The sequence below is a fragment of the Schistocerca americana genome, chromosome 9 (genome assembly GCF_021461395.2).
Source record: "Schistocerca americana isolate TAMUIC-IGC-003095 chromosome 9, iqSchAmer2.1, whole genome shotgun sequence".
NCBI classification, from domain to species: domain Eukaryota; kingdom Metazoa; phylum Arthropoda; class Insecta; order Orthoptera; family Acrididae; genus Schistocerca; species Schistocerca americana.
In genome coordinates, this window is record NC_060127.1 from 10,118,241 (window position 1) to 10,142,920 (window position 24,680).

The following is a 24,680-nucleotide window of genomic DNA, read 5'->3' on the forward strand; positions in this document are numbered from 1 at the left end:
GATGGTATGCAGCAGGCGTTAAAAATAATTTTATTAGGTATTCATAAAATTCTGGCAGGAAATATTTGCTATTGAATTATTGTTATGTTGGTGCATAATTGATAGCAGTTTTGTTTTGCATGTTGGTGTTCTCACTGCTGTGGCTTTATTTATAATTTGCTATTTTTTATTTCTAGTTCACTGTTGCTATCTGAGATTACATCTTGTCACTTTGTCCTTTGGAGATAATGAGCGGAGCTGCGGACACTAGAAAATGGGAGTGCCAAGTGGAGAAATCAGAACATTTCCCATGTATTCTTCTGTTTGCACCGTGTATGGTGATAGCACCACTGGACAGAGCACGGCAAGAAAATGGTTTTCTCGGTTTAAGGAGTATCATTTTAACATTAGTGACTCTCCAGTATCAGGAAGGCCTTCGGGGTTTCGTGAAGCTCACTTAAACACATTAATCCACAATGATCCACATCAGTGTAACCGAGAACTGGCAAATGTGATGAACTGTGATCATTCCACCATCGTAAGGCATTTGCACGGAATGTGGAAGTTTCAAAAACCGGGTGTAGGGGTACCGAACGCTCTGAGCCAAAATCACAAAAATCAAAATGACCCCATTTGTGCATCTCGGCTTGTTCATCATCAACTGGTTCGAGGAAATAGGCTGACCATTCCTATTCTGTATTATTACTGGTGATAAGAAATAGTGTCTTTATGTAACATCAGGAAAAGAAAGGAATGGCTGAGCCCAAAAAACAGCAGCAACTCCCGACACAATGACCTGCATACAACCACAAAAGATCACTATACAGGAGTTGGGTTGCGACGTCATTCTGCACCCACCTTGTTCACCTGATGTGGCACCCTCAGATTTTCACCTTTTCCATTCTCTATCAAACATTCTTCAAGGAACTTCATTTCTGGATGAAAATAAGTGCTTAACATGCCTCAACAGGTTCTTCACCACAAAACCACACAACTTCCAGTCGTGGAATCATAACGTTACCCCAGCGTTGTAGATTATTGTAAATAGTGAAGAAGAATATATTACTGACAACCAAAGTCTCTATTATGTGTGTGTTATGTGTTTATTAAACTTACGCAAAAAGGTTAGAAACTTTTGCACCAACCCAACATTATAAGCTGTAACTTACTATAGCTCTGTTTTATACATTTCATAAAGTTATTTCCTACTTTATAAGTTGTTAGAAAATTTTACTACCAACAAAGGTATAAAAGTGAGTAGTAGATAAAAAAGGGTTGACTACCCCTGCTCTAAATCCTCAAATCTTAATCTCAAAGGAAATTTCTTGCATTATTTAGAGCAGCAGGTGTATAATGTGTCTGGTGTTACATATAACCCCAGAGGAGTGATGTGTTCCATAAGCGTTGTTATGGAGAAATGATACTTGGGAATGAAAGCAGTAAAACAAGTTATAGTAGAGAAGAGCACAAATATTGTGCAGATTTTTTATTTCATTTGGACACGTGGAGTCATGCCAAGAGATGACGTGTGTCTTCCAGATGGGGCGGTGACTGCAGCACCTTCGTGAAAGGAAGTACTTGTGCAAATGTGAATACAGAAGCTCCTAGCATCATCGCTCTACTTCAGAGAGGTGTGAAATCCTCACAGAATACAAATATTTTTTACAATAGTTAAGACTGATCAGGCAAATGAAATGTCACTCATATTCATTCATTCTTTGAACAGACTTATATGTCTCAGATGTTAAGATCTGACAAAAGTTACATGTTATCCAGTCAATCAATTTACATTTATAGACAAAACAATGTAAGAAATGCAGTATTAAATTTCCTTACAGTGATAATTACGCATGGAAGAGACAAAGTCCATAATAGCTGCATACAAGGCGACTGTCAAGCAGTGAAAAGATAACAGAAAAACAATATTAAATCTCAGTTAAAGAAATCATTTCCATTGAAAATGAGCACTACATGCTGCAGTCAAAATCCCCATAATTTGGTAGCTCTACAGGATCTGACGATTAGTGAGTATCATCAGCTGGATACAGTACACCTGAAGAAACTTGCGGCCTCCACGCTGATTTGAACCCATTATGAGAGTTAAAGGCAAGGCCTGATGATTCCTGAGGGAGAGTAACTTTTTGTCTAGTGCGTTTATTTTCAGAGCATAATTATTGTACTCTGTTATTTACTACACTAGCAAAAAAGGAAAAATAAAAAGATAAGTGAGAATTCTAAAGAATAAAATACAGTAACATAGACATAAATGTGAGAATCATTTGGTGCAAATTGATGACAAAAGATGAAAAGATGACATTGACAAGTGAGGCAATTTCATCAATCAGCTGAAAGGAACGAGGGAAGACCACATAGAAGATGAACCCTGGACAGCAAGTAACCTAATTCATTACGTGCAGATGAAAAGAAGAAGCAGCAGCCGAGAACCTAAGCTGCGGTGATAAATGAGTAAGCTATTTCCCTGTCAGCTACTGAGTGTCACTCTCTTGTTGTTGTCTTACCTTGTAACAATGTTACACATATATTTTCAGTACACAGCTTGCCTTTAAAACTCCAACGCCAGATATAATAGTAAATAATCCAGTTGTACTTAATGTGCATATATAGTATGTGATTTTGGACTGTACAGCAGTGCACAATTCATTACATAGAGCTGTAACCTCTGACAGCAACTACGGCCTTAACCTGGTTGGACCGAGTGTCCAATTGAGCCCCATGCCAGAGTTCATCAATCATAGTGACTGGTGAGTATCAGTCCCTCGACCAGAAGTTTTCACTGTGTGAGAGATCCAGAGAATGTGTTGGCCAGAGCAACAGACAGCAAAGCAAAGGCGACACCGTATGGCCTCACTTTATCACTTCGAACAATATTGTCACAGAGACCTTGAAGATGAGGCACCAGCCTACACTTTAGAAATAGGTCCAGAAAACCATCAATACAAACTGGAGGTGACCTCTCAAAAAATGTTAACTCGAGCCTGTAGTAAACTTCCATATTTGATTCTTTGCACCAGCAAGATGTGATACCTTTGTGTTACTTTGCTTAGAGCGTGTCTTTGTAGAGTCATGGTCGTGAACAGACACCGGAAATTAGGACTGTGATATGGCTTCATGCTGATGAAGTGTAATTTTATCCTGTGAACTAAATGTGGTCAAAACCACACGTAACAAAGATGTTAACTTTTGTAAATTATTGATTTCAAGAAGAAATACAAATTCACCACTCTTAAAGTTAGACTTTACTTTAAAAGTGGCCCTTTATATCCTGTTTCATCATCATCATCTTCTTCTTCTTCTTCTTCTTCCAAGTCATGCAACAACCAGCTTTCAAATTCTTCAGTGCTGCCTTTCCGCACTGACTCATCGCACTTACATGTGCAATTGAAGTGCAATTGAAGAAATGTTGCTTTAAAACTTAAATTTCATCATTTTGATATTTTTGTATTGTTCGAACTGAGGGGACAGCCAATTACAAATTGAGGAGTCCGTAAGAAAACTTACCTGTAATGCCACCTGCGGCTATCATCATTGCAGTGTTGTCCGACATCTTCAGCTATGGACATCCATTCGACTGCAACACGCAGAAGTGAGGCTCTCTTCAACTCGTCACGTGCAATATCTGTCAACAGTACAGATGTTACTAGTAGTTATCCTAATGAGCAATGAGTTGTGACCAGAGTAAATGCTAAAATATTGCATCGTGTGCAAATTATCGATTCATTTACCACAAGCTTCGGGAAAACATAGCGTCTCCAGTTTCACACTGTCGAAAATATACCACCCTTATCTCGGGTAGTGTCACAACAGGAAATAATGAACAGCAAGCTGTTAGCTCCAGTAGCGGTGCACCTAAATTAAAACAATGTTTATTCATCAAAACTGAACAGGGAGAATGTTATGTAAAGTAGATGATTGCACATTTTGCAGAGTGGTGTTCAAGGACCTTGGTATACTTACATTCACTTCCATTACATTTACTTTGTAATGGCATTTGTTGGTAACAATAAAAATCAGTTCAGATTAACTGTGACCCTTAGGGTGTGATCACAGTGTTAAGCTTTTTCCTATGCTGCATGTACAACATGTAGGACGCAGTAGCAGTAGTAGTAATAGCAGTAGTAGCAGTAGCAGCAGTTGTTACATGGATAAAGGTCACAGCGTATTCACTCATTCGTTTAGTCCCTTCGGGAAGAAAAACCTTCTGGGACATGGAACAAGTCATGGCACACATTTACAAAATACAAGGAAATTGTAGAAAGTTAATCTGTGTGCTTCTAGCAGTGAGCTGTCATTTTAGTGTTTATGGCAGCAAAATTTAATCAAGTCAAAAGAAATAAAGTGATTACTTTGGAAAAAGCTGCTGTTTCCTCAGTGATACTAAGTAGCTGCACCTTAATATTTACATGGTCATGAGAAAATAGGTAGCTACATCTGTAAAAACTGAGTCCAATCATAGCACACTAGTACCTGTCACACAGCTAACAGGACAACTGGATTCTCAGGTCTATATAATGGCAGAGTTCCAATACCTTCCCACCAGAGTATGAAGAACCCTTCACAAGAAGGTAAAGTCTATGTATAAATTATTTTCGTGTCTTGTACTGTTTGTGTGTAGCTTGCAGCTCTGCATAAACTGAGATTCACTGTCAGTAACAAAACTCGCTGTGGAGTAAATGTGTTGAAAAATGACTGTAAGAATTCAGACATTCTTAAAAAAGATTCTGTAAGGTGTACAGTTGCCTACTCTACCCAGTATTCTGTATGCTCTCTTCTGCTGAACAAACATTTTATTTAATGTAGGTTCACTGCCGTAGAAGATAATTGCATACGACAATAGGAATAAAAATAGTATCCAAACTAATTCATCATTCGTCTTCAGGTCAACACGATGAGAGATGTTTCTAAGGGCATAACAGTCAACTGGCCTTCTTCCTTTGTTTATTCATGTTTTGAATCCACTTTCCCTTGTTAACCATCTAGACCCCAAAAAATTTAATATAGTATGTTTCATTCAACCATTAATGTCTATTTCTAGTCTTGACAGGTTATTATTGCTTGTTTGAACTCGTGTAATATTACTACTTGTGAGTTTAGATCTTGAACCATTGCCTGTGATCCATTAGTAACTCTATTTAATAGCTTCCTATCTCTGTTAATTTAAGTCAGTGTAGTTCGTAATAGAACAATCAAAATAATCGTAAACTATTAAACATTGGTATAAAGGGAAGTGCAAAAGCTGAAAGACACCCGAACAGCAGGGTCGCTTGGTTACCTTGCAGAAGCGGTTAAGCATTCCTCACAACATTCTGTTAAAAACGTTGAACAGATAAACCACAATTCAGATGTGGGACACTGTGTGTTTTCACCTAAAACAGAGTGTATGCCTGTAACCAAATTATAGACTGTCCTCTCTGGTGTAAACTGTATGTACTCTCCTACATGTAGCATACATCACAAGCACTGAACATAATTTGAATACTGGGACAACTTTTGAAATTTTCAGTGAACTTCTGAAAACTTTATACTTTATAAACATTATTAAAAATACAACTTAGTGGCCTACTTATCAACTAAAATGTTCTTTTAATAATACAGACAGCAAGTAGTAGTCCATACTTTTGGAATTAGTGAATTCAGAAACTTTTTACACACATCATTGTGTGTGACCACATTCCAATGAAAGACAAATCCTTCAGACAGCTGAGCAACTAGCACATCCCCACATACGTGTCTGAAGCCTTCTTTTTGTCTCAAGGTTTTTGACTGTTCTGTGAAACAGGTACTCAGTTCTCCTGGATCAAACAAAGTTTGACACATCTGGCTGGATGAATGATCTTGCCTAATAATTTACAACATGCCTTACACTTATCTGGAGTTCTTTCTATGTACCTTTCCAAGCTGCTTTTTGGCTTATAAGAGCTTAACTTTGTAATACTTTTTACTTTTCAAATAAGCATTGCAAACCATATTCCTCTGCTCAGTACCTCAATTATCATCACTCTTATGTATTTGGTACAGTATGAGCACATTTCTTTAATTTGTGCCAATTCTTTTGCATACCAGTTAACTTTTTTACTTTTATGTTTGCCTGAAAAGCTAACCTCTGCTTCTGCCAGTGAACACACAACTTGACTCATCCCAAGTTCGTGAAGCATCTTCTTCACAACAGACTTTACAGAACATGACGTTTTAGCAAATGGATGATTTACACTAACATAATACAAGATATTGTAACAATAATTCCCATGTAGACTTTGCACCTTTGTTTAGGGTGAGAGAGCAAGCTCTTTAATTATTTGATACAAAAAGCATTCAACAAGTTATGATAAGTCATTAAAAAATCAACTGGATATCCATATACATCCAAAAGAAAATTAAGAAGTTTCCTCCTTCGTTGCCCTTATAGCATACTGGATTTCTTGTGTACAGCTACTGAATGTTTCTGTTAGTTGCAAGACAAGTGTCATCATTCTTGTAGAGATATCTTTACTCTTACGTCACATAAGTAACTGTCATCTGAGTTTTTCTTGGCATGATTCCATTTTTCTGTAAGGCATTTTGATGACCAATCCAGTAACCTTCTTTAGGTGTTCTAAACTGCATTGTGGACTCCATCTCGTATTCTCCAATACACACCTCTGTGCTCATGTAAATGTTCAACACACAGTAGTATGCAGCAGTAATGTAATATAATTGAGGAAGAGATGGTTTCATTTCAATATAGCACCCTTTCTGCTAATTTTACTATGTAACATTTAACCTGTTTATACATAAATATCATAAAACAGGACTGTGATAGTTAGGCTAATACTAATCTTCACTCATTTCATATACCCAAAGGCTCTATGCTGTGATGGATGAAAATGTCTTGGGTTTGTGTATCACTGGAAAAAAATAGGGCTATCAAAATGATCAGATACATGCGCCACAAGAAAAATTGGCAACTTCGCAGGTACAGAATGACATATTTTGTGCAATTTCATTCATCAGTGCATCTGGGATTTGATTTTGGGGCAACCTTTCATTTAGGCAAACAGTGTCCATCATATGTGGGTTCCAAAATGGGAATTCCACAATAACAGCAGTTGCAACCTTTGTCCATGAACTGCTAAACAGACTGGATAAAGGAAACAAAGTCACTGGGGTTTCTAGATTTGTCCAAGGCCTTTCATTCTGTGACTCATGCAATTCTATTACCCAAATTAGAAAGTTACAGTATAAGAGGAGTAGCACTTAACTTCTTACAACTGCATCTCCGATATACTGTAGTAAACTGCATTATAAGAATGAAAGTAAAATCCTAATTGTAAAGCCAGCATACAAAACTCTCAGCCGTGGAGTTCCTATGGGAAGTATTCTTGGGCCACTTTCATTTACTGTATATATTAATGACACAACTTGGCCACAAAACTCAAACCCAGTTAATTACGCTGGTGATATGCTATTTATTAACTGGGGCTGTACTGATCAGCTAGCCCTTATAAAGCAATAAAGAGAACTCTGAATTGATCACAGAACCTCTGACAATGAGTAAACTTACAGGACTGTTGTAATTACATTCTTGTTGAATTAAAACCAATCTCATACTTAATCATAATCTACAGTTGGAACATCTGATAAATGTGTCTTTAGGCATTGTGATTGACAAACATCTTAAATGGGAAGAGCATTTACTTACTGAAACATCTCTCAAATATAATAAATTCTCCTGTTCTTAAACAAGTGTATTTTGGATTAATTCACTTGTATTTGCAATACAAGGCTTGAAATTTGGGGTTGGGCATCCACACTCTACATGGGCAGAATATTCAAGCTTCAAAAGAGAGCAGTTAGGATGACTGCCAATATAAGGGATTGCCAGTCCTGTAGGGCCTACTTTAAAAATTATAATTTATTGACTGTGTATTCATTGTAGGTACTTTATATGTAAAAGAGAGTGATGAAGTGAATGTAATTAATACAGGCATTCACATTTTTCATCGCGGCGAGATCTATTTACGAAATTTCAGTCACCAACTTTCTCTTCCGAACACGAAAATATTTTGTTGAGCCCCAGCTACATAGGTAGGAATGATCATCAAAATAAAATAAGAGAAATCAGAGCTCGAACAGAAAGGTTTAGGTGTTCGTTTTTCCCGTGCACTGTTCGGTAGTGGAGTGGTAGGGAGATAGTATGATTGTGGTTCGTTGAACCCTCTGCCAAACCTCAAAAATTATAATTTATTGACTGTTTATTCATTGTAGGTACTTTATATGTAAAAGAGAGTGAATGTAATTAATACAGCTATTCACAAGTAAAAGAGAGTGATGGACCGAGTGTAATGAATAGACACCCATAATTACCATACATGAACCAGAAGTGATTACCATAGGATACTAATAAAAAAGCTATAGATCACACTCCACTTGAAGCTGGAAGATAATTCTGTACTAGTTTGCCAAATAATATAAAGCAGCTCCATGAAAATCTTTTTAAAGAAAAATTAAAACAGGTCTTAAGTAAAAAATATTTATACTCAATGAAAGATTTCTGGGCTCCATTACAAACAATTCTAGTTTTGTATACCTCAGCATACTAACAGTGGCAAATGCTTATATAATGTATAAATCTGCTGTATACATCTGTTATACGTATGACATGATTTCTTTGTAAATGTACTAAACTGACAATGTCTAAGACTGTAAAGTTGTTATCTACATCTACATGATTACTCTGCAATTCACATTTAAGTGCTTGGCAGAGGGTTCAACGAACCACAATCATACAATCTCTCTACCACTCCACTACCGAACAGTGCGCGGGAAAAACGAACACCTAAACCTTTCTGTTCGAGCTCTGATTTCTCTTATTTTATTTTGATGATCATTCCTACCTATGTAGGTTGGGCTCAACAAAATATTTTCGCATTGAAATTTCGTAAATAGATCTCGCCGCGACGAAAAACGTCTTTGCTTTAACGACTTCCATCCCAACTCGCGTATCATACCTGCCACACTCTCACCCCTATTACGTGATAATACAAAACGAGCTGCCCTTTTTTCCACCCTTTCGATGTCCTCCGTCAATCCCACCTGGTAAGGATCCCACACCGTGCAGCAATATTCTAACAGAGGACAAACGAGTGTAGTGTAAGCTGTCTCTTTAGTGGACTTGTTGCATCTTCTAAGTGTCCTGCCAATGAAACGCAACCTTTGGCTCGCCTTCCCCACAATATTATCATGTGGTCTTTCCAACCGAAGTTGTTCGTAATTTTAACACCCAGGTACTTAGTTGAACTGACAGCCTTGAGATTGTACTATTTATCGAGTAATCGAATTCCAACAGATTTCTTTTGGAACTCATGTGGATCACCTCACATTTTTCGTTATTTAGCGTCAACTGCCACCTGCCACACCATACAGCAATCTTTTCTAAATCGCTTTGCAACTGATACTGGTCTTCGCATGACCTTACTAGACGGTAAATTACAGCATCATCTGCGAACAACCTAAGAACTGCTCAGATGGTCACCCAGGTCATTTATATAGATTAGGAACAGCAGAGGTCCCAGGACGCTTCCCTGGGGAACACCTGATATCACTTCAGTTTTACTCGATGATTTCCCGTCTGTTACTACGAACTGCGACCTTCCTAACAGGAAATCACGAATCCAGTCGCACAACTGAGATGATACCCCATAGGCCCGCAGCTTGATTAGAAGTCGCTTGTGAGCAACGGTGTCAAAAGCTTTCCGGAAATCTAGAAATACGGAATCAACTTGAGATCCCCTGTCGATAGCGGCCATTACTTCGTGTGAATAAAGAGCTAACTGTGTTGCACAAGAACGATGTTTTCTGGAACCATGCTGATTACGTATCAGTAGATCGTTCCCTTCGAGGTGATTCATAATGTTTGAATACAGTATATGCTCCAAAACCCTACTTCAAACCGACGTCAATGATATAGATCTGTAGTTCGATGGATTACTCCTAATACTCTTCTAAAACACTGGTGCGACCTGCGCAATTTTCCAATCTGTAGGTACAGATCTATCGGTGAGTGAGCGGTTGTATATGATTGCTAAGTAGGGAGTTATTGTATCAGCGTAATCTGAAAGGAACCTAATCGGTATACAATCTGGACCTGAAGACTTGCCCGTATCAAACAATTTGAGTTGCTTCGCAACCCCTAAGGTATCCACTTCTAAGAAACTCATGCTAGCGGCTGTTCGTGTTTCAAATTCTGGAATATTCCATTCATCTTCCCTAGTGAAGGAATTTCGGAAAACTGCGATCAATAACTCCGCTTTAGGGGCACAGTCGTCGGTAACAGTACCATCGGCACTGCGCAGTGAAGGTATTGACTGCGTCTTGCCGCTTGTGTACTTTACATACGACCAGAATTTCTTCCGATTTTCTACCAAATTTCAAGACAATGTTTCGCTGTGGAACCTATTAAAGGCATCTGGCAAAAATCCGTGCCAAATTTTGTGCGTCTGTAAATTTTAGCCAATCTTCTGGATTTTGCGTTCTTCTGAACTTCGTATGCTTTTTCCGTTGCCTCTGCAAGTAAATATTATTATTATCATTACATAATAAAATTGCTGACATTGTTTAATTCTTTGCCTTTTGATAATTATTCTGTTTTTTATTTTCTCATCACTGAATTCTCAGACTGAGGTGTACACACACATTGTCAATTAAATGTTCCAATATGGTTAGGTTAACTCAAACTGCAACATTTTTGGTGAGCCCCAAAGTGATCTTAGGCACCAAGTGACATAATCTCAGTTGACAACAAATATCAATTGATGCAATATGCATAATGTTGCATACCAAACATCGAGTGTAAACAAACTGCACCCCCTGCACCATGTGCCACCCACATACTGCAATGTTTACTTGTTTTGAATGTCAAGCACCAGTCTTTCATGCCAGCTGTGCCATGCACCATCCATGTACTGAGTGACAGCAACATCAGACCAGACACTGTATGTTGATGTGCCTGTTTCAATTAACTGAGTCACGTTTACATACCACCTTTTTGGCAACAGAATTCAGTTCTACAGTTCATGCAGCTCAAGAGACAATTTGTGCTCGATAACATCACAGCTGATGTAAGCAAATGTAGCTATGTTGTGGCTGCACTATATCAAGATATGGCTTTTGAGGGGCAAGATATTTTGACCTTACCACCAGGCACTGAGTTAAGAATGCCCTGGTCACTTGCCTTTCACAATCTGAAGCAAAGCATCTTGAGAAGTTTGGTAAACAGAGGATATAGGAGACCACACTCCCTCGCAGCCAATTGCCTTCATCGACAAGACTTTGCTGGTACCACAGGCGGTTTTGTTCTCAACTGCAGAAATGCAGTCCTCCATGTGAAATTAAAAACAAGGCGGAAGTCATAACGACAGTGACTGGCTTACCGAAAAGCAGCCGTCAACTGTTTGCCAATGACCTCTACACAAAGCTCCAGCTCTCGGCAGACACAGGTGCATACGTGTCTGCATACCCATCCACTCAACTGCATCGTCGTAGTAGTGATGACTGTCATCTTGACTGTCAACGGATCTACGATACAGACGTATGGCTGCTTAACACAATCCTGCCCACTGAACCTAGGTATGCGCTGTTAAGTTTGAATGGCAGTTTATTGCAGCACACGTGACATATACTCACAGCTGATTTTCTGTCATTTTAGATCCTGCTACCAGACCTCCGACATCATCGTCCCCTCGACAGCACTCCCAGTCTGGCCAGTCTGGGGTGTGTACATTGTGTGGACAATACCACACTGGTGACTCTTCTTACGTATAACTTCTTAAACAGTTCCCAGAGATAACCCGACGAATACCTACGCTATTTGGCAGTTTATTATATCCTAACGACACCGAGGCCTCTGACCACGCTTGACTGTGATGCTTGACACCAGAGAAGTTGCAAGTAGCCAAACACAAAATTTCTTTCATGCTTGCACACGGAATTGCAAATATTGTTGGCACTGGGAGAGGGGAGTGAATGTAGTGGTTGTGCATCAACATGTAGAGGTGTGCAAGATGTAAAGTGCCTACACTTAGTAGTAATATCACTGACATTGTTTTATTCTCCACTTGTGGCAATTATTCTGTTATTGATTTTCTCATTACTGAATTCTCGAATGCAGTGTACACATATGTATGCAATTAAAGTTGCAATAGAGCTATCTGGAATTGCAACAATTCTTTCCCATTTATGAATGTCCTCAAATGGTCCAATGGACACTATGACCATCACGGTATCCTGATATGGCTTAGTTTATCACAAACAAAGCACAAGATGTCATCTGCTTACATCTATAGAACGCACAGCAGAGACCTGACCAGTATCGGCAAGTTTAAAAATGTACTTCAATCTCAAACCTGGAATATTGTTTACGAAGAAGATGATGTCAGCAAGAAAACTGACATCGTGTGTTATTATTCCAACATTGCCTTCCCATTAAAATGAGTGAAGGTACAACATTCAGCCAGGGACATTCAAAATGGCTGGATCATAAAGAGTATAAGAATATCATGTACGACTAAGAGGACACACTGTGAACAAAGCATAACTACAGAAGATCCAAATTTCCACAGTTATTTCAAACTGAACAAGAAAGTCATTTGTACAATAATACATAAGACAAAGGACTAGCAAATAAAGCCTACATAAGTTATTCAAAGAACAAATGCAAAACTATATGGGATATTGTCAGAAATTTTTTACAAACTGATATCAAACAGGAAACACCAGAATCTCTTCAATGTAATGGTTAATAAGTAACAGACACCAAACTCATTTGTGATACATTTAATAAACATTTTTGTGGGATACCTAGCATCAACAAAAACTTGCCTTCTAAAGTACCTGAGAAATCATATTTTCTAGTGCCTGTAATACTGAAGAAGGTTCTCTTAATTATTACGAATATGAGAAATCCCCTCTCATCTGGCCTTGGTGGTTTACCTACCTACAAAATACAACATGTTGCTAATGAAATAGACAATCATTATGCAATATACTCAGCAGCTACATGATTACCGACATTTTCCCTCAACCACTCAAAACCTCCAAGATAGGGAACATGCACGAGGTCAGCAACTATCAATCTGTAACCCTCATCCTAACTATATCCAAAATAACAGAAAAAATGGTACGTCCTTTCTTGAAAATAACTCCCTGAAATGGCACAGTAGTTTGGTGTTTGGAAAAATACATCCATGAAGCTCTCTTTTCAATAACTGACCGGAGAAATGAAAATACAATTCTTCTGGACTTTTTATTGATATTAAAGAGTCATCTACATTACTAAGCTGCTAAAATAGGGTATGGTTACTGGGTCCCACTAGCATGTTGTCTACCTAATAGTCTTCACAGGCATCAAAAATATTATACAATTATTTACTGTATTTAAAAATTTAAAATAGTGTCATAATCTAGAATAATGTTATGTGAAGGGTTTAACAAAGCAAGACAAGTATCACAGTTACATTATGAATTCCTTGCAAGTGCGCCAAGAGCTATGTGGGCCTGTCTAAATGGACGGTTGCCAATCTTGGTGTCAAGCATCATCACCTTAAATACCGGCATTTGGACAAATCAGTGGTGGCACAGCACAGCCAGGTAAACAAACACAAGATTTTGTTTGAACAAATGAGAATACTTGCTCATGTTTCGAACTATTAGGACTCTGTGATCAGAGAAGCAGTTGAAATTACATTCTGTGAAAACAACTTCAATAGAGACACCGGCTATGCACCTAATTATGCACAGAAGTGTACACTTGACAAGCAGCGCTAGATAGAGAGCACAAGCAAAATCTATGGACATAGAGCGTGCCACCTCTGCAAGTGTCATCGTGACATAATCCAGACTATCAGATAAGTGGACCCCTTTTCTTGTGGATCTGTGGAAGGCAATATAATCTAGCAGGATGGTAGTGGGGTGGGAGTGTTTGAGGGCAGCACAATAGTTCTTGACAGCCTTTCGAGACAAGGAACTTTCTTATGTCTATACATATACTTAGTCCACTACAGTACACATACATCTAAAGGCAGAGATCACTGTATAAAAACTGCTGTAACAAAAATGTATGCATATTCTGTCATTTACAGAGTGTGTGTGTGTGTGTGTGTGTGTGTGTGTGTGTGTGTGTGTGTGTGTACATCTTATAGTGGACAAGATTCTATGGATATATAAATTATCTGTGGAGTTCACAAACATACATTTTCTAACAATTTTTACACATAAACATGTTTTGTGGGCTACCTGTAAGAGAGTTTAGGTTATAAATAAGTAAAAATAATGTAACCAGTCACTAAACATGAATCATTCAACTATGATGTATTCTGCGACCTTTACTCCGTCATCAAATGACAGTTTTTGTATTTAGATCAGCAGCATTACTCCTAGGAAGCCAGCAACGTTGAAATTTCTACACTGTTTTAATTTTATCAATTTGATTTCAAATACTTTTGGCAGTTTAGCAAAAATAAACACTTTAAGAACTGATGGTTACACGTCTATGTGAGAGTATGTATCACCACTCACCACATAAAGAAATGGAGTCAGACAAGAAGAAATACTCAGTTAGCTGTGAAGCTTCCAAAAGAAATCGTCAATAAGACAGCTAATGTAAACACGGCCGCTTATTTTCCTGGAACTGTGGCCTGGCTTGACAACAGCATAACAAAAGTAAACAAATTTTTTAGGTTCCGTGTCAGTGAGAGCAAAGAATTTTCTTATGCTCAATGAAGCAGAATCCAGTTCATGCAGATATCCTACATTTGTAGTGGCTAAGTCAGACTTATACACATCTTTTTCTATACATTTAAAAGGCCGCTTTTGGACGTTATCTGATCACACAGTGATAACAATATGTCACTTTCTGAGAGGTCTGCACTTGTTTCATAGCAGTTTTTATCTGAATCAGTTGTCATGTACAGTTGCAGATAACTAACGAATGTCAAGCCAAACAATTGGCCAAGTACAGAACACTATGGAACCCTTCTCCACAACTAACTTACTCTCATTTCTTACAAGACCAGATAAATTAAAATCTTTCTCTCAATTTATTGAAACTTTTTGCTTACTTTTTGAAGCAGCATCTTCCTAAGTATGTCCATTGTTTTTTTTTTTTTTACACTGACACACTTTTATTTTTGGATCCTCAGAAAGAATACACTTTCATGATCAATATACTGTCCTGAATGACACAAGATACAATTTAAAGTGAATCAGTTCTTATGGCTAACTGTTGCATCAGAGTTTTCTGTCTCAATAGCTACTTAGCTTAAATCACACAATAACACTTACAACCACGTGGAGATGTCATTCTTAGTCACCCACGCAGTAACTCTTATACAATGTTGAAAGTGAACACTGGTGCCTAAAAATTAAGTTTAATGGGGAGCAGAGAATTATGTCCTAACACAACATGGAAAATATGACTTATAATGCCCGCTTTATAGCCCGAATCATCTACATGAATAGTATGCTGTTGGAAACTGTTTTATTCATTCATTCAATTACCATGTTCTGTGAAACCCATCATGGAGGAGAGCCTTTTGGATGTGGAATGAGAGAGGTAAAAACTGCTGGCTGCAAACAACAAATTATGATTAGTGCTAACCTACTCAAAATCTTCTAGATTAATTATATATGCATACGTAAAGCAGAAGAAAAATACCTACTGTAAGAAAAGCAACTACTACCCCTCTTACCCTTCTCATCTGTTGTTTCTTATGATACACTTCCAACAAAGCACAACTAGCTGTCTGTATCTGCCAAAGTCAAGCACTGTTTAATAGAAACATTAGTTAGTGGAATTTGCATCCCCAAGTCCAAGTATTCCGATAAACTGCAGTACCGGCTAATGAGATCTATCTGAGGATTTTCAGTTTCCAGTCTGATGTCTACTGGCAACCTGTTAAAAGACTTTCACCAGAGAATAGACCTCCATTCTGAACCCTAGAGAGGGATGCATAACCTAAACGCAAATTATTTCTACTTCTAATATGGCTTTTCTGAATTTTAGAATTGCTCCTAAATTCGCTTTTGTTGCTAACAACAAATATCATTAATGAGTATATGTATTTGCATGTAAGTGTAAGAATCCCTAGGTCCCTGAAAGGATGCCTGAAAAATGTTTAGTTGTCAACTTCAAATAATATTCTTACTGCACACTTCTGTAGAATAAACAATTTTTCCACATTGGCTGCATTGCCCTAAAATATGTTGTTGTTGTGGTCTTCAGTTCTGAGACTGGTTTGATGCAGTTCTCCATGCTACCGTATCCTGTGCAAGCTTCTTCGTCTCCCAGTACTTACTGCAGCCTCCTGAATCTGCTTAGTGTATTCATCTCTTGGTCTCTCTCTACGATTTTTACCCTCCACGCTGCCCTCCAATACTAAATTGGTGATCCCTTGATGCCTCAGAACATGTCCTACCAACCGGTCCCTTCTTCTTGTCAAGTTGTGCCACAAACTCCTCTTCTCCCCAATTCTATTCAATACCTCCTTGTTAGTTATGTGATCTACCCATCTAATCTTCAGTGTTTTTCTGTAGCACCACATTTCGAAAGCTTCTATTCTCTTCTTGTCCAAACTATTTATCGTCCACGTTTCACTTCCATACAATGGCTACACTCCATACAAATACTTTCAAAAACGACTTCCTGACAATTAAATCTATACTCGATGTTAACAAATTTCTCTTCTTCAGAAACGCTTTCCTTGCCATTGCCAGTCTACATTTTATATCCTCTCTACTTCGACCATCATCAGTAATTTTGCTTCCCAAATTTTACTACTTTAAGTGTCTCATTTCCTAATCTAATTCCCTCAGCATCACCCGACTTAATTCGACTACATTCCATTATCCTCGTTTTGCTTTTGTTGATGATTATCTTATATCCTCCTTTCAAGACACGTTCCATTCTGTTCAACTGCTCTTCCAAGTCCTTTGCTGTCTCTGACAGAATTACAATGTCATCGGCGAACCTCACTGTTTTTATTTCTTCTCCATGGATTTTAATACTTACTCTGAATTTTTCTTTCGTTTCCTTTACTGCTTGCTCAATATACAGATTGAATAACATCGGGGAGAGGCTACAACCCTGTCTCACTCCCTTCCCAACCACTGCTTCCCTTTCATGTCCCTCGACTCTTATAACTACCATCTGGTTTATGTACAAATTGTAAATAGCCTTTCGCTCCCTGTATTTTACCCCTGCCACCTTCAGAATTTGAAAGAGAGTATTCCAGTCAACATTGTCAAAAGCTTTCTCTAAGTCTACAAGTGCAAGAAACATAGGTTTGCCTTTCCTTAATCTTTCTTCTAAGATAAGTCATAGGGTCAGTATTGCCTCACGTGTTCCAACATTTCTACGGAATCCAAACTGATCTTCCCCGAGGTCGGCTTCTACCAGTTATTCCATTCGTCTGTAAAGAATTTGCATTAGTATTTTGCAGCTTATTAAACTGATAGTTCGGTAATTTTCACATCTGTCAACACCTGCTTTCTTTGGGATTGGAATTATTACATTCTTCTTGAAATCTGAGGGTATTTCGCCTGTCTCATACATCTTGCCCACCAGATGGTAGAGTTTTGTCAGGACTGGCTCTCCCAAGGCCGTCAGTAGTTACAATGGAATGTTGTCTACTCCTGGGGCCTTGTTTCGACTCAGGTCTTTCAGTGCTCTGTTAAAGTCTTCACACAGTATCATATCTCCCATTTCATCTTCATCTACATCCTCATCCATTTCCATAATATTGTCCTCAAGTACCTCGCCCTTGTATAGACCCTCTATAATAGTGATTGCCAAACTGTCGACTGCAAGCTACTAGTAGCTTGTGGGGTCATTACTGGTAGATTGCTGCAATGCCCAGGACAGCTAATGTGGACTGTTTCACTGAGCTCAGACCACACTCATGGCAACAACAGCTTGTTTCCCCTGTGCAGCTGCCATTATCAGTCAAGGATACTTACTGTTAGCCTCATAATTGATCGCATACACACTGAGGTTGTGCATGTAGTTTTTCGTGTGTATATCAGAAAGTTATAAAAAACTTGTACAGACACAGACTTACCAATGAACATCTGGACAAATGCATTTGAACGGTACCCACTCAGCCGTTTATTTTTTATTTTTTTTAAAGCCTTGATAACAAAGAATGAGTATTATCCTTCTTTGAACTTAATAAGTGAGTAAAAAAAAAAAATCTGTCCTCTAAATTGGGTCATTCCATGTCAATTCAACCAACTTGAGAAAATGTTCCAGCTGATAGTCTCAGATTTGGCTGAAATTTAGCACACCAATGCTACCAAGTGGGGAACACTCATGTACAAAATTTTAAGTTCCCCTGCCAATTAGTTCCAGAATTATGGCTTATGAAAGAAGGTGGCATGACCCGGAAATTGCAACCCGCATCTGGCAATCTATGTTCAGACCCAACTTCAGGTCTTAATAACTTTGGAACTATTCGGCACAGTCCAGTGAAATTTTTACAACTCAGTAACATCCACTTAGAGAACACACTCTATGAATCAAAACACCAACAACAAGGTCTAGGTCCAGTACAGCCAGGCCATATTGGAATATGTAGGGGGGGTGGGGGGGGGGGGGGTCCTCCCACACGTGACTTTTACCGGAAAAGGAGACAATGAGCATTATCTGCTGAAAGACACTTGCGTATCTAGGGAAAGAGTCATTGCTACCAATTTACTCTTTCAGTAAAGCAGTACCTTGTCCAGTCTGAATGTTGTTGAACACTGTGAGCTTTTAGTATAGGCAGATCCCAGCAGGTAAAGTAACCAATCACTATTTACTGTCTTGAAATATTTATTTTTCCATGAACTAGTTTCAAGCCACCCCGAGGTTCATTGTCTGAAGGGGTTGATTGCACAAGCATTATTCTGCAAGGGTCTCACCAGTACATAATGTCACCAGTCTTGTGGCATTGCAGTAGTCTAGTATGTATTGAGAAATATTGTAATCTCGAACGTAATGGTACCGTACGCATCTGCAAGTGGGAGGGGCAGGGTTCAAATGGCTCTGAGCACTATGGGACTTAACATCTGAGGTCATCAGTCCCCTAGAACTTACAACTAACTAAGGACACCACACACATCCATGCCCGAGGCAGGATTTGAACCTGCGACCGTAATGGTCACGCGGTTCCAGACTGAAGCGCCTAGAACTGCTGGACCGCACTGGCCAGCAGGGGCAGGGTCATTCCACGTCAAAACACGCAATAATTCACGGATTTGTAACTCTCAGATTTTCACAGAACTTGCACATTTGCTTATACTTATAACATACAAACTTCTGCAAAATTTTTTTGGTCTCAGGCTACAACTTTATTTTGTATCGAATTTTAAATGTAGTGATATTCTGATAACAGGGCTCTGCAAGAACGTCAATGCAAAATATTACTTATCTACATAAATGCCTGTAACTCAGGTGTTTATGAAGCTTTTGCTTTGAAATTTTTTCAGAAGTTAGGTAAGGCATATAGTTAACAGAAACCCAGTTATTGAAGCAGTAAAGTAACAAAGAAACGTTTTAAAAGATATTAATGTAGGTCAATTTTCGATTTCAGAAAAACTGTGAGGATATGGAAAAATACTTATATCACATTTCTCCAACCTACTGGGAACCTGATTTTGGTCTTAAATAATCCTCTAGATTGTAAAATAAAATAAAAATTTAACAGTCTTCTGCTAATTGATACGCACATCTGAAATCAAAGTACTTTTGCTCTGATCAAAAAAGGTCATTTAAAGTAAGTTCAACCACTCACTGTCTCACTGCCTCAGATGCAAGGGTATCAAATTAGTATATTTAAGTATAGCTCATTCTAGACAGGAAATTTAATTCTAAGTGTGAAAATTTATTTCCATTAATTTGACTAATTCAGTAATTTTTCAAAGACTATAATATATATGATTTGTGTGTCCAGTCAATCACCTGCTCACAGTGATTAAAAAAAGTGTTCTTAAGACAGCAGTATATCATTTGCAACCATTATAGGCATGAAAACAATGCAACAATTACTGAAATTTATTGTTGAGAATAAATGGCATGCGGCAATTAGTCTGTTTGACCTCAGCTGCTCTTCGTCTTTCTGAGAGATAGGTCATACCTGTTTGTGGTGCAGCACTATTGTTTCACTTGTATAAAGTATGTTTCAAGTGAATCACTGCGTTAATTGCAATGGAGAATGTGAATTCATGCACTGTTGGAAAATTACTAAAAACACCATGTCATTTGACAACCTATATCTTAGTAAAAACTCTACAAAAAATAGAAGAGCTGTGTGAATGCCAGTGAGATTTGATATTGCTGTGACCCATATAAGCATTCCACAAGATAAACGAAGTGCTACTATATGTGGACATCACAGATACTATCACTTAAAAGTGTTTGAAAGTCATCAAAGAACTTGTTGTGGTCTTTAAAAAAAATGCTCTGATGTCCGTTTGCTTGTCTCTGTCTAAAACAGTAAGCGCTAAAAGAATCTATGTAAAACCAGGCCAAAAACTGTGCACAACATATCGTAAGATTTGTGAACAGAAAACTGACATCAGTGATAGAAATGAAAGTGATGCAGATGACCTGGAAGTGACAGTCCACAAATCAGTAAATCAAAGTATTGAGGATGCAAATAAAACTTTACACGATTTGGAGTGCTCTCTCTTAAGACTCCACTACCTTCCAAATCACAGCAAGGCTTCATATGGCAAAAAGAAGCTAGAAAAAGTGAAGAATGTTTGGAAAGAAAAGTGTGCCGGGCATTGAAGATCCTGACCATAGAGAAGAAACATTTGATGATGAAATTGTTATGAAAGCCAAACATTTTGATGGCCCTGATATTGTTAATGAAAGAAAAAGTAGCTAGTGTAAGAGTACCTGCAAAATTTCAGATTTTAACTTTAGCTCCACCCTCTTGGTCAAAAGAAAAGATAATGTTAGAATTCAATGATAGTGAGTATGTGGTTCCACAAGCAAGGAAACTGAAAACAGAAATGGGTGTTTCATCAGTTCCTAAACCAAAAAGGGAGGAAGTTATTGCTGATGAAGTGGTAAAGATTTCTAACAAAATGATGAATATACTCGAATGTTACGAGGAGCAAAAAAAGGTAGGATTCCAAAGAATGTGTATATGCAAAACAAGAGTCATCCTTTCAACTTAAGAGAATTGTACTCTCGTTTTAAATGGGAGAACTAAAACATTAACATTGGTCTTTCTAAATTCTGCTCACTATGACCGAAGTGGTGCATTTTAGCCAGTGCTACAGGCACTCATTCAAAGAGAGAGAGAGAGAGAGAGAGAGAGAGAGAGAGAGAGAGAGAGAGAGAGTGTGTGTGTGTTTGCACGAAAATGTAAAACTGCTGTTGGATGTGGAATAAGAAGAAACATACAAAGAACTTATAAAATTTCTTGTATGTGACTCTGAAAACTACGACCGCATGCTTAATCACTGTGATAACTGTCCCAGTGATGACAAACTGTCAGAATTATTTACCAAAAATTAGCTTACAAAGATGCTGACGATTAAATTGAATTCAGCCTATGGATAAACATAGATCATCAGGCAGAATTGGTAAAGGTCTACAACTGTTGCGGAATACAAAGACTGGTTGGTAACAAAATTACAGGCACTTAATCCACTCTCATTTGTATCTGTCAGTTAAACTGATTGAAAAAATTGAAAGAAAATCTAACACTGGCAAAAGCAATTCTGTTCGTGGACTCTGCTGAAAACTACAGTTTTGTAATTCAGAATAAAATTCAGCGTTGCTACTGGACAAGAAGCAGCTGTACAATCCATCACGTTTGTGTTTATGTGGTAAATGAAGAAAGTGAATTGGCAATAGTGAACCACTGCTTTGTAAGTGATGATATGGAACATGATGTAGGACTAGTAAATGCTGCCCAGAAAGAAGTGGGTAAGTGGCTCGCAGAGCATTAGCCCGAAGCGAAGAAAGTGCATTATTTCACTGATGGACGGGCTGCTCAATATATGAATAGAAAAAGCTTTAAAAATTTGTGTGAGCACAAAAACGATCTTTCTATTGATGCTGAGCATTGCTTGTTTGCTACTAGCCACGGTAAATCTATGTGCAGTGGTTTGGGAGCAATTATAAAATGTATATTGAGAAGAGCTAGTCTTCTATTAGCGGATGACGCACAAATAACAACTGCACATCTTAAATTAACATTAGTGTGGCTAGAATAATTGTTGTTTAAAGACGATAATTTGACACCCTAACGTAAGTTAATCCATTTAATGAAAATCTTTCAATTAAATTTAAAACTTTTGGTTCTGTTCTTTCATGAGGCAGCCTTACTATAGGTTGTCAGTTTACATAATCTGATTTGAACGATCTTCTGAACAATGATCAATGATGTGATGCACATTAAGTGAACATTCAATACCTATCAAAACAAGGCGTACTTCCCTCCTGCCTGCATCTCGTGGTCGTGCGGTAGCGTTCTCGCTTCCCACGCCCGGGTTCCCGGGTTCGATTCCCGGCGGGGTCAGGGATTTTCTCTGCCTCGTGATGGCTGGGTGTTGTGTGCTGTCCTTAGGTTAGTTAGGTTTAAGTAGTTCTAAGTTCTAGGGGACTTATGACCACAGCAGTTGAGTCCCATAGTGCTCAGAGCCATTTGAACCATTTGAACTTCCCTCCTCTTCTTTAAAAAAAAAAAAAAAAAAAAAAAAATCAGAGTTTCCACAAAAATAAATCTTGTATCAGCTTTTTTATTTGAGCGGAGCTTCGGTTATTTGTCTTGAACTACTAAATCTGCTACTAGCGAATATTCAAGCATTTGCAAGGCTGAATATCATAGGGTGACATTTCATTCACACTGGAAAGGAAATACGTAAATCGGATTGTTCAAAATTCGAGCCTAGTGAACAATGAAAGCCATGAAGTGTGACTTCACATGTTATGTACATTTCGTATGGCACGGAATTAAGTGTATGTTTCAGTTGTAGAGGTCGGTCATTTGGTTTGTTTATAATAGGTCAATGCTGTTTATTTCTTGTGGTTGGTGACCTAGATCGTGTTGTGCATGATACTCGGGCAGATGTAGTAAAGCTGTCAATCCATTTAGGGAAAATGTGTTTTGGGTTACCTTTTGTACAAAGTTAGTAGTACAGACATGGGCCTAGTGTAGTCCGAGATCTAGATTAGAATGGAAGGTGACAGTTTCGTTACGAGGTGGAGAAGCAACAAATGTAATATGACAAACTCGAGTTTTCGTATACATTGCACATTTCCTGGTAACATTTATGCCTTTAATCAAAAGCCTATTTTTGCACTTTGGTCTCTATTTGCAAGCTTCTAACATAATTGAAGGGATTAGTAACAAGAACATTCCCATCCCATAGCTCCTCTATTCCTGTGGGGATCCCGTTCATTGTCGGTTTTTATTTTGCAATTTTTTTCATGTTGTTAGTGACAACGAACATTTGATCGTTCTTAAGGGTTGTATGTGTGCTAAGTTAATTATGTCAATGATCTATTGGTGGAGTGTGACGTTGCTAAGTAATGGCCAATATTCCTGAGTGTACATACTGATCAGTACTTGACTTGCAAACAACATTTTATAGATCTTCTCAAGACCTTGACATCAACATTTCCTTTGTGTAATTGTTGATTTTATAGATGAAAGCATTGTAAGATTAACTTACTTCACATTCTCTCATTGACTGATATCATATGGAATAATTTTCTGGAACAATTCCAAGCACAGACATAAGGTACTCTTTGTACAGAAACCTGCTGTGAGCTTAATATAAAATGTCCTTTCCTGAACTTCATGTATGCAACTATTTAAAAAGATTAGACATTCTATAATATGAGGGACAAATACAGCATCCATTATCAACATCTTAGCCCAACTCTTGCACAGAAATAAGTAAGCAGCTATAAAAAAAGGTTAGCACCTCCCGTGTGAATTAGCGAGTCAGACTGGTTATGAAAGTCTTAAATACGATTGACACCATTTCTGCTGATCATCTGCTCCAACTCCGTGGATGAATATCTGAACAGGTATCATCTGATTTACTTTTTAAAATTTAGTTGGAGATTTAAGACGTGTAAAAAAAAAAAAAAAAAAAAAAAAAAAAAAAAAAAAAAAAAAAAAAAAAAAAATCATGATGTTATATAAATGGTCACATTGTAACCATTTTTTTTACAGAGAACTGTTTTATTCTTTAATCTACTGTCACATTTCATGTTACAGAAAGTTGTCGCAAATATTATCCCTCAAAAATGCAAGAAATTAAAGTTGGAAACTTGATTTTTGAGCTATGTGCATATTTTCTCTTAGGTTGAGGAACAGTAGTACGAACCGGAAGGTTGTGTGAAATTTTTTTGGACACATTTTAACAAAAGATCATTTAGGATTTAGTTATCAACACTGCTGCATATGTGTCCTCCTGGAATCTAGTGTAAAGAGTTGTTATTCATAACAGAATTATCGTACTTTTAGAAGCGAGTGGATAACCATCAGTTCTGATGGATGTAATAGGCTTCTGTGTCAGCTATAAAATTTGTTGTATCATGACATGTCCTGAAACTGGCTCATTTATATCAGAAATGGCTATTTTAGAAATCCCCCCCCGGATAAATTTCTGTGGCTGCCTTTGCACTGGCATGTAATCAGGAG

General features: G+C 37.9%; 1 protein-coding gene across 2 annotated transcripts in view; it reads right to left on the reverse strand.

Moving 5' to 3' along the window:
• Positions 1–24,680, reverse strand: part of LOC124551060 (mitochondrial 2-oxodicarboxylate carrier-like) — a 92,320-nt gene that overhangs the window by 65,389 nt on the left and 2,251 nt on the right. For both annotated transcript variants that reach the window (XM_047125938.1, XM_047125937.1), the window contains exon 2: positions 3,499–3,616. In XM_047125938.1, coding sequence (XP_046981894.1) covers positions 3,499–3,544 — 46 coding nt within the window. In that variant the 5' untranslated portion in view covers positions 3,545–3,616. The remainder of the gene's footprint in view (positions 1–3,498; positions 3,617–24,680) is intronic.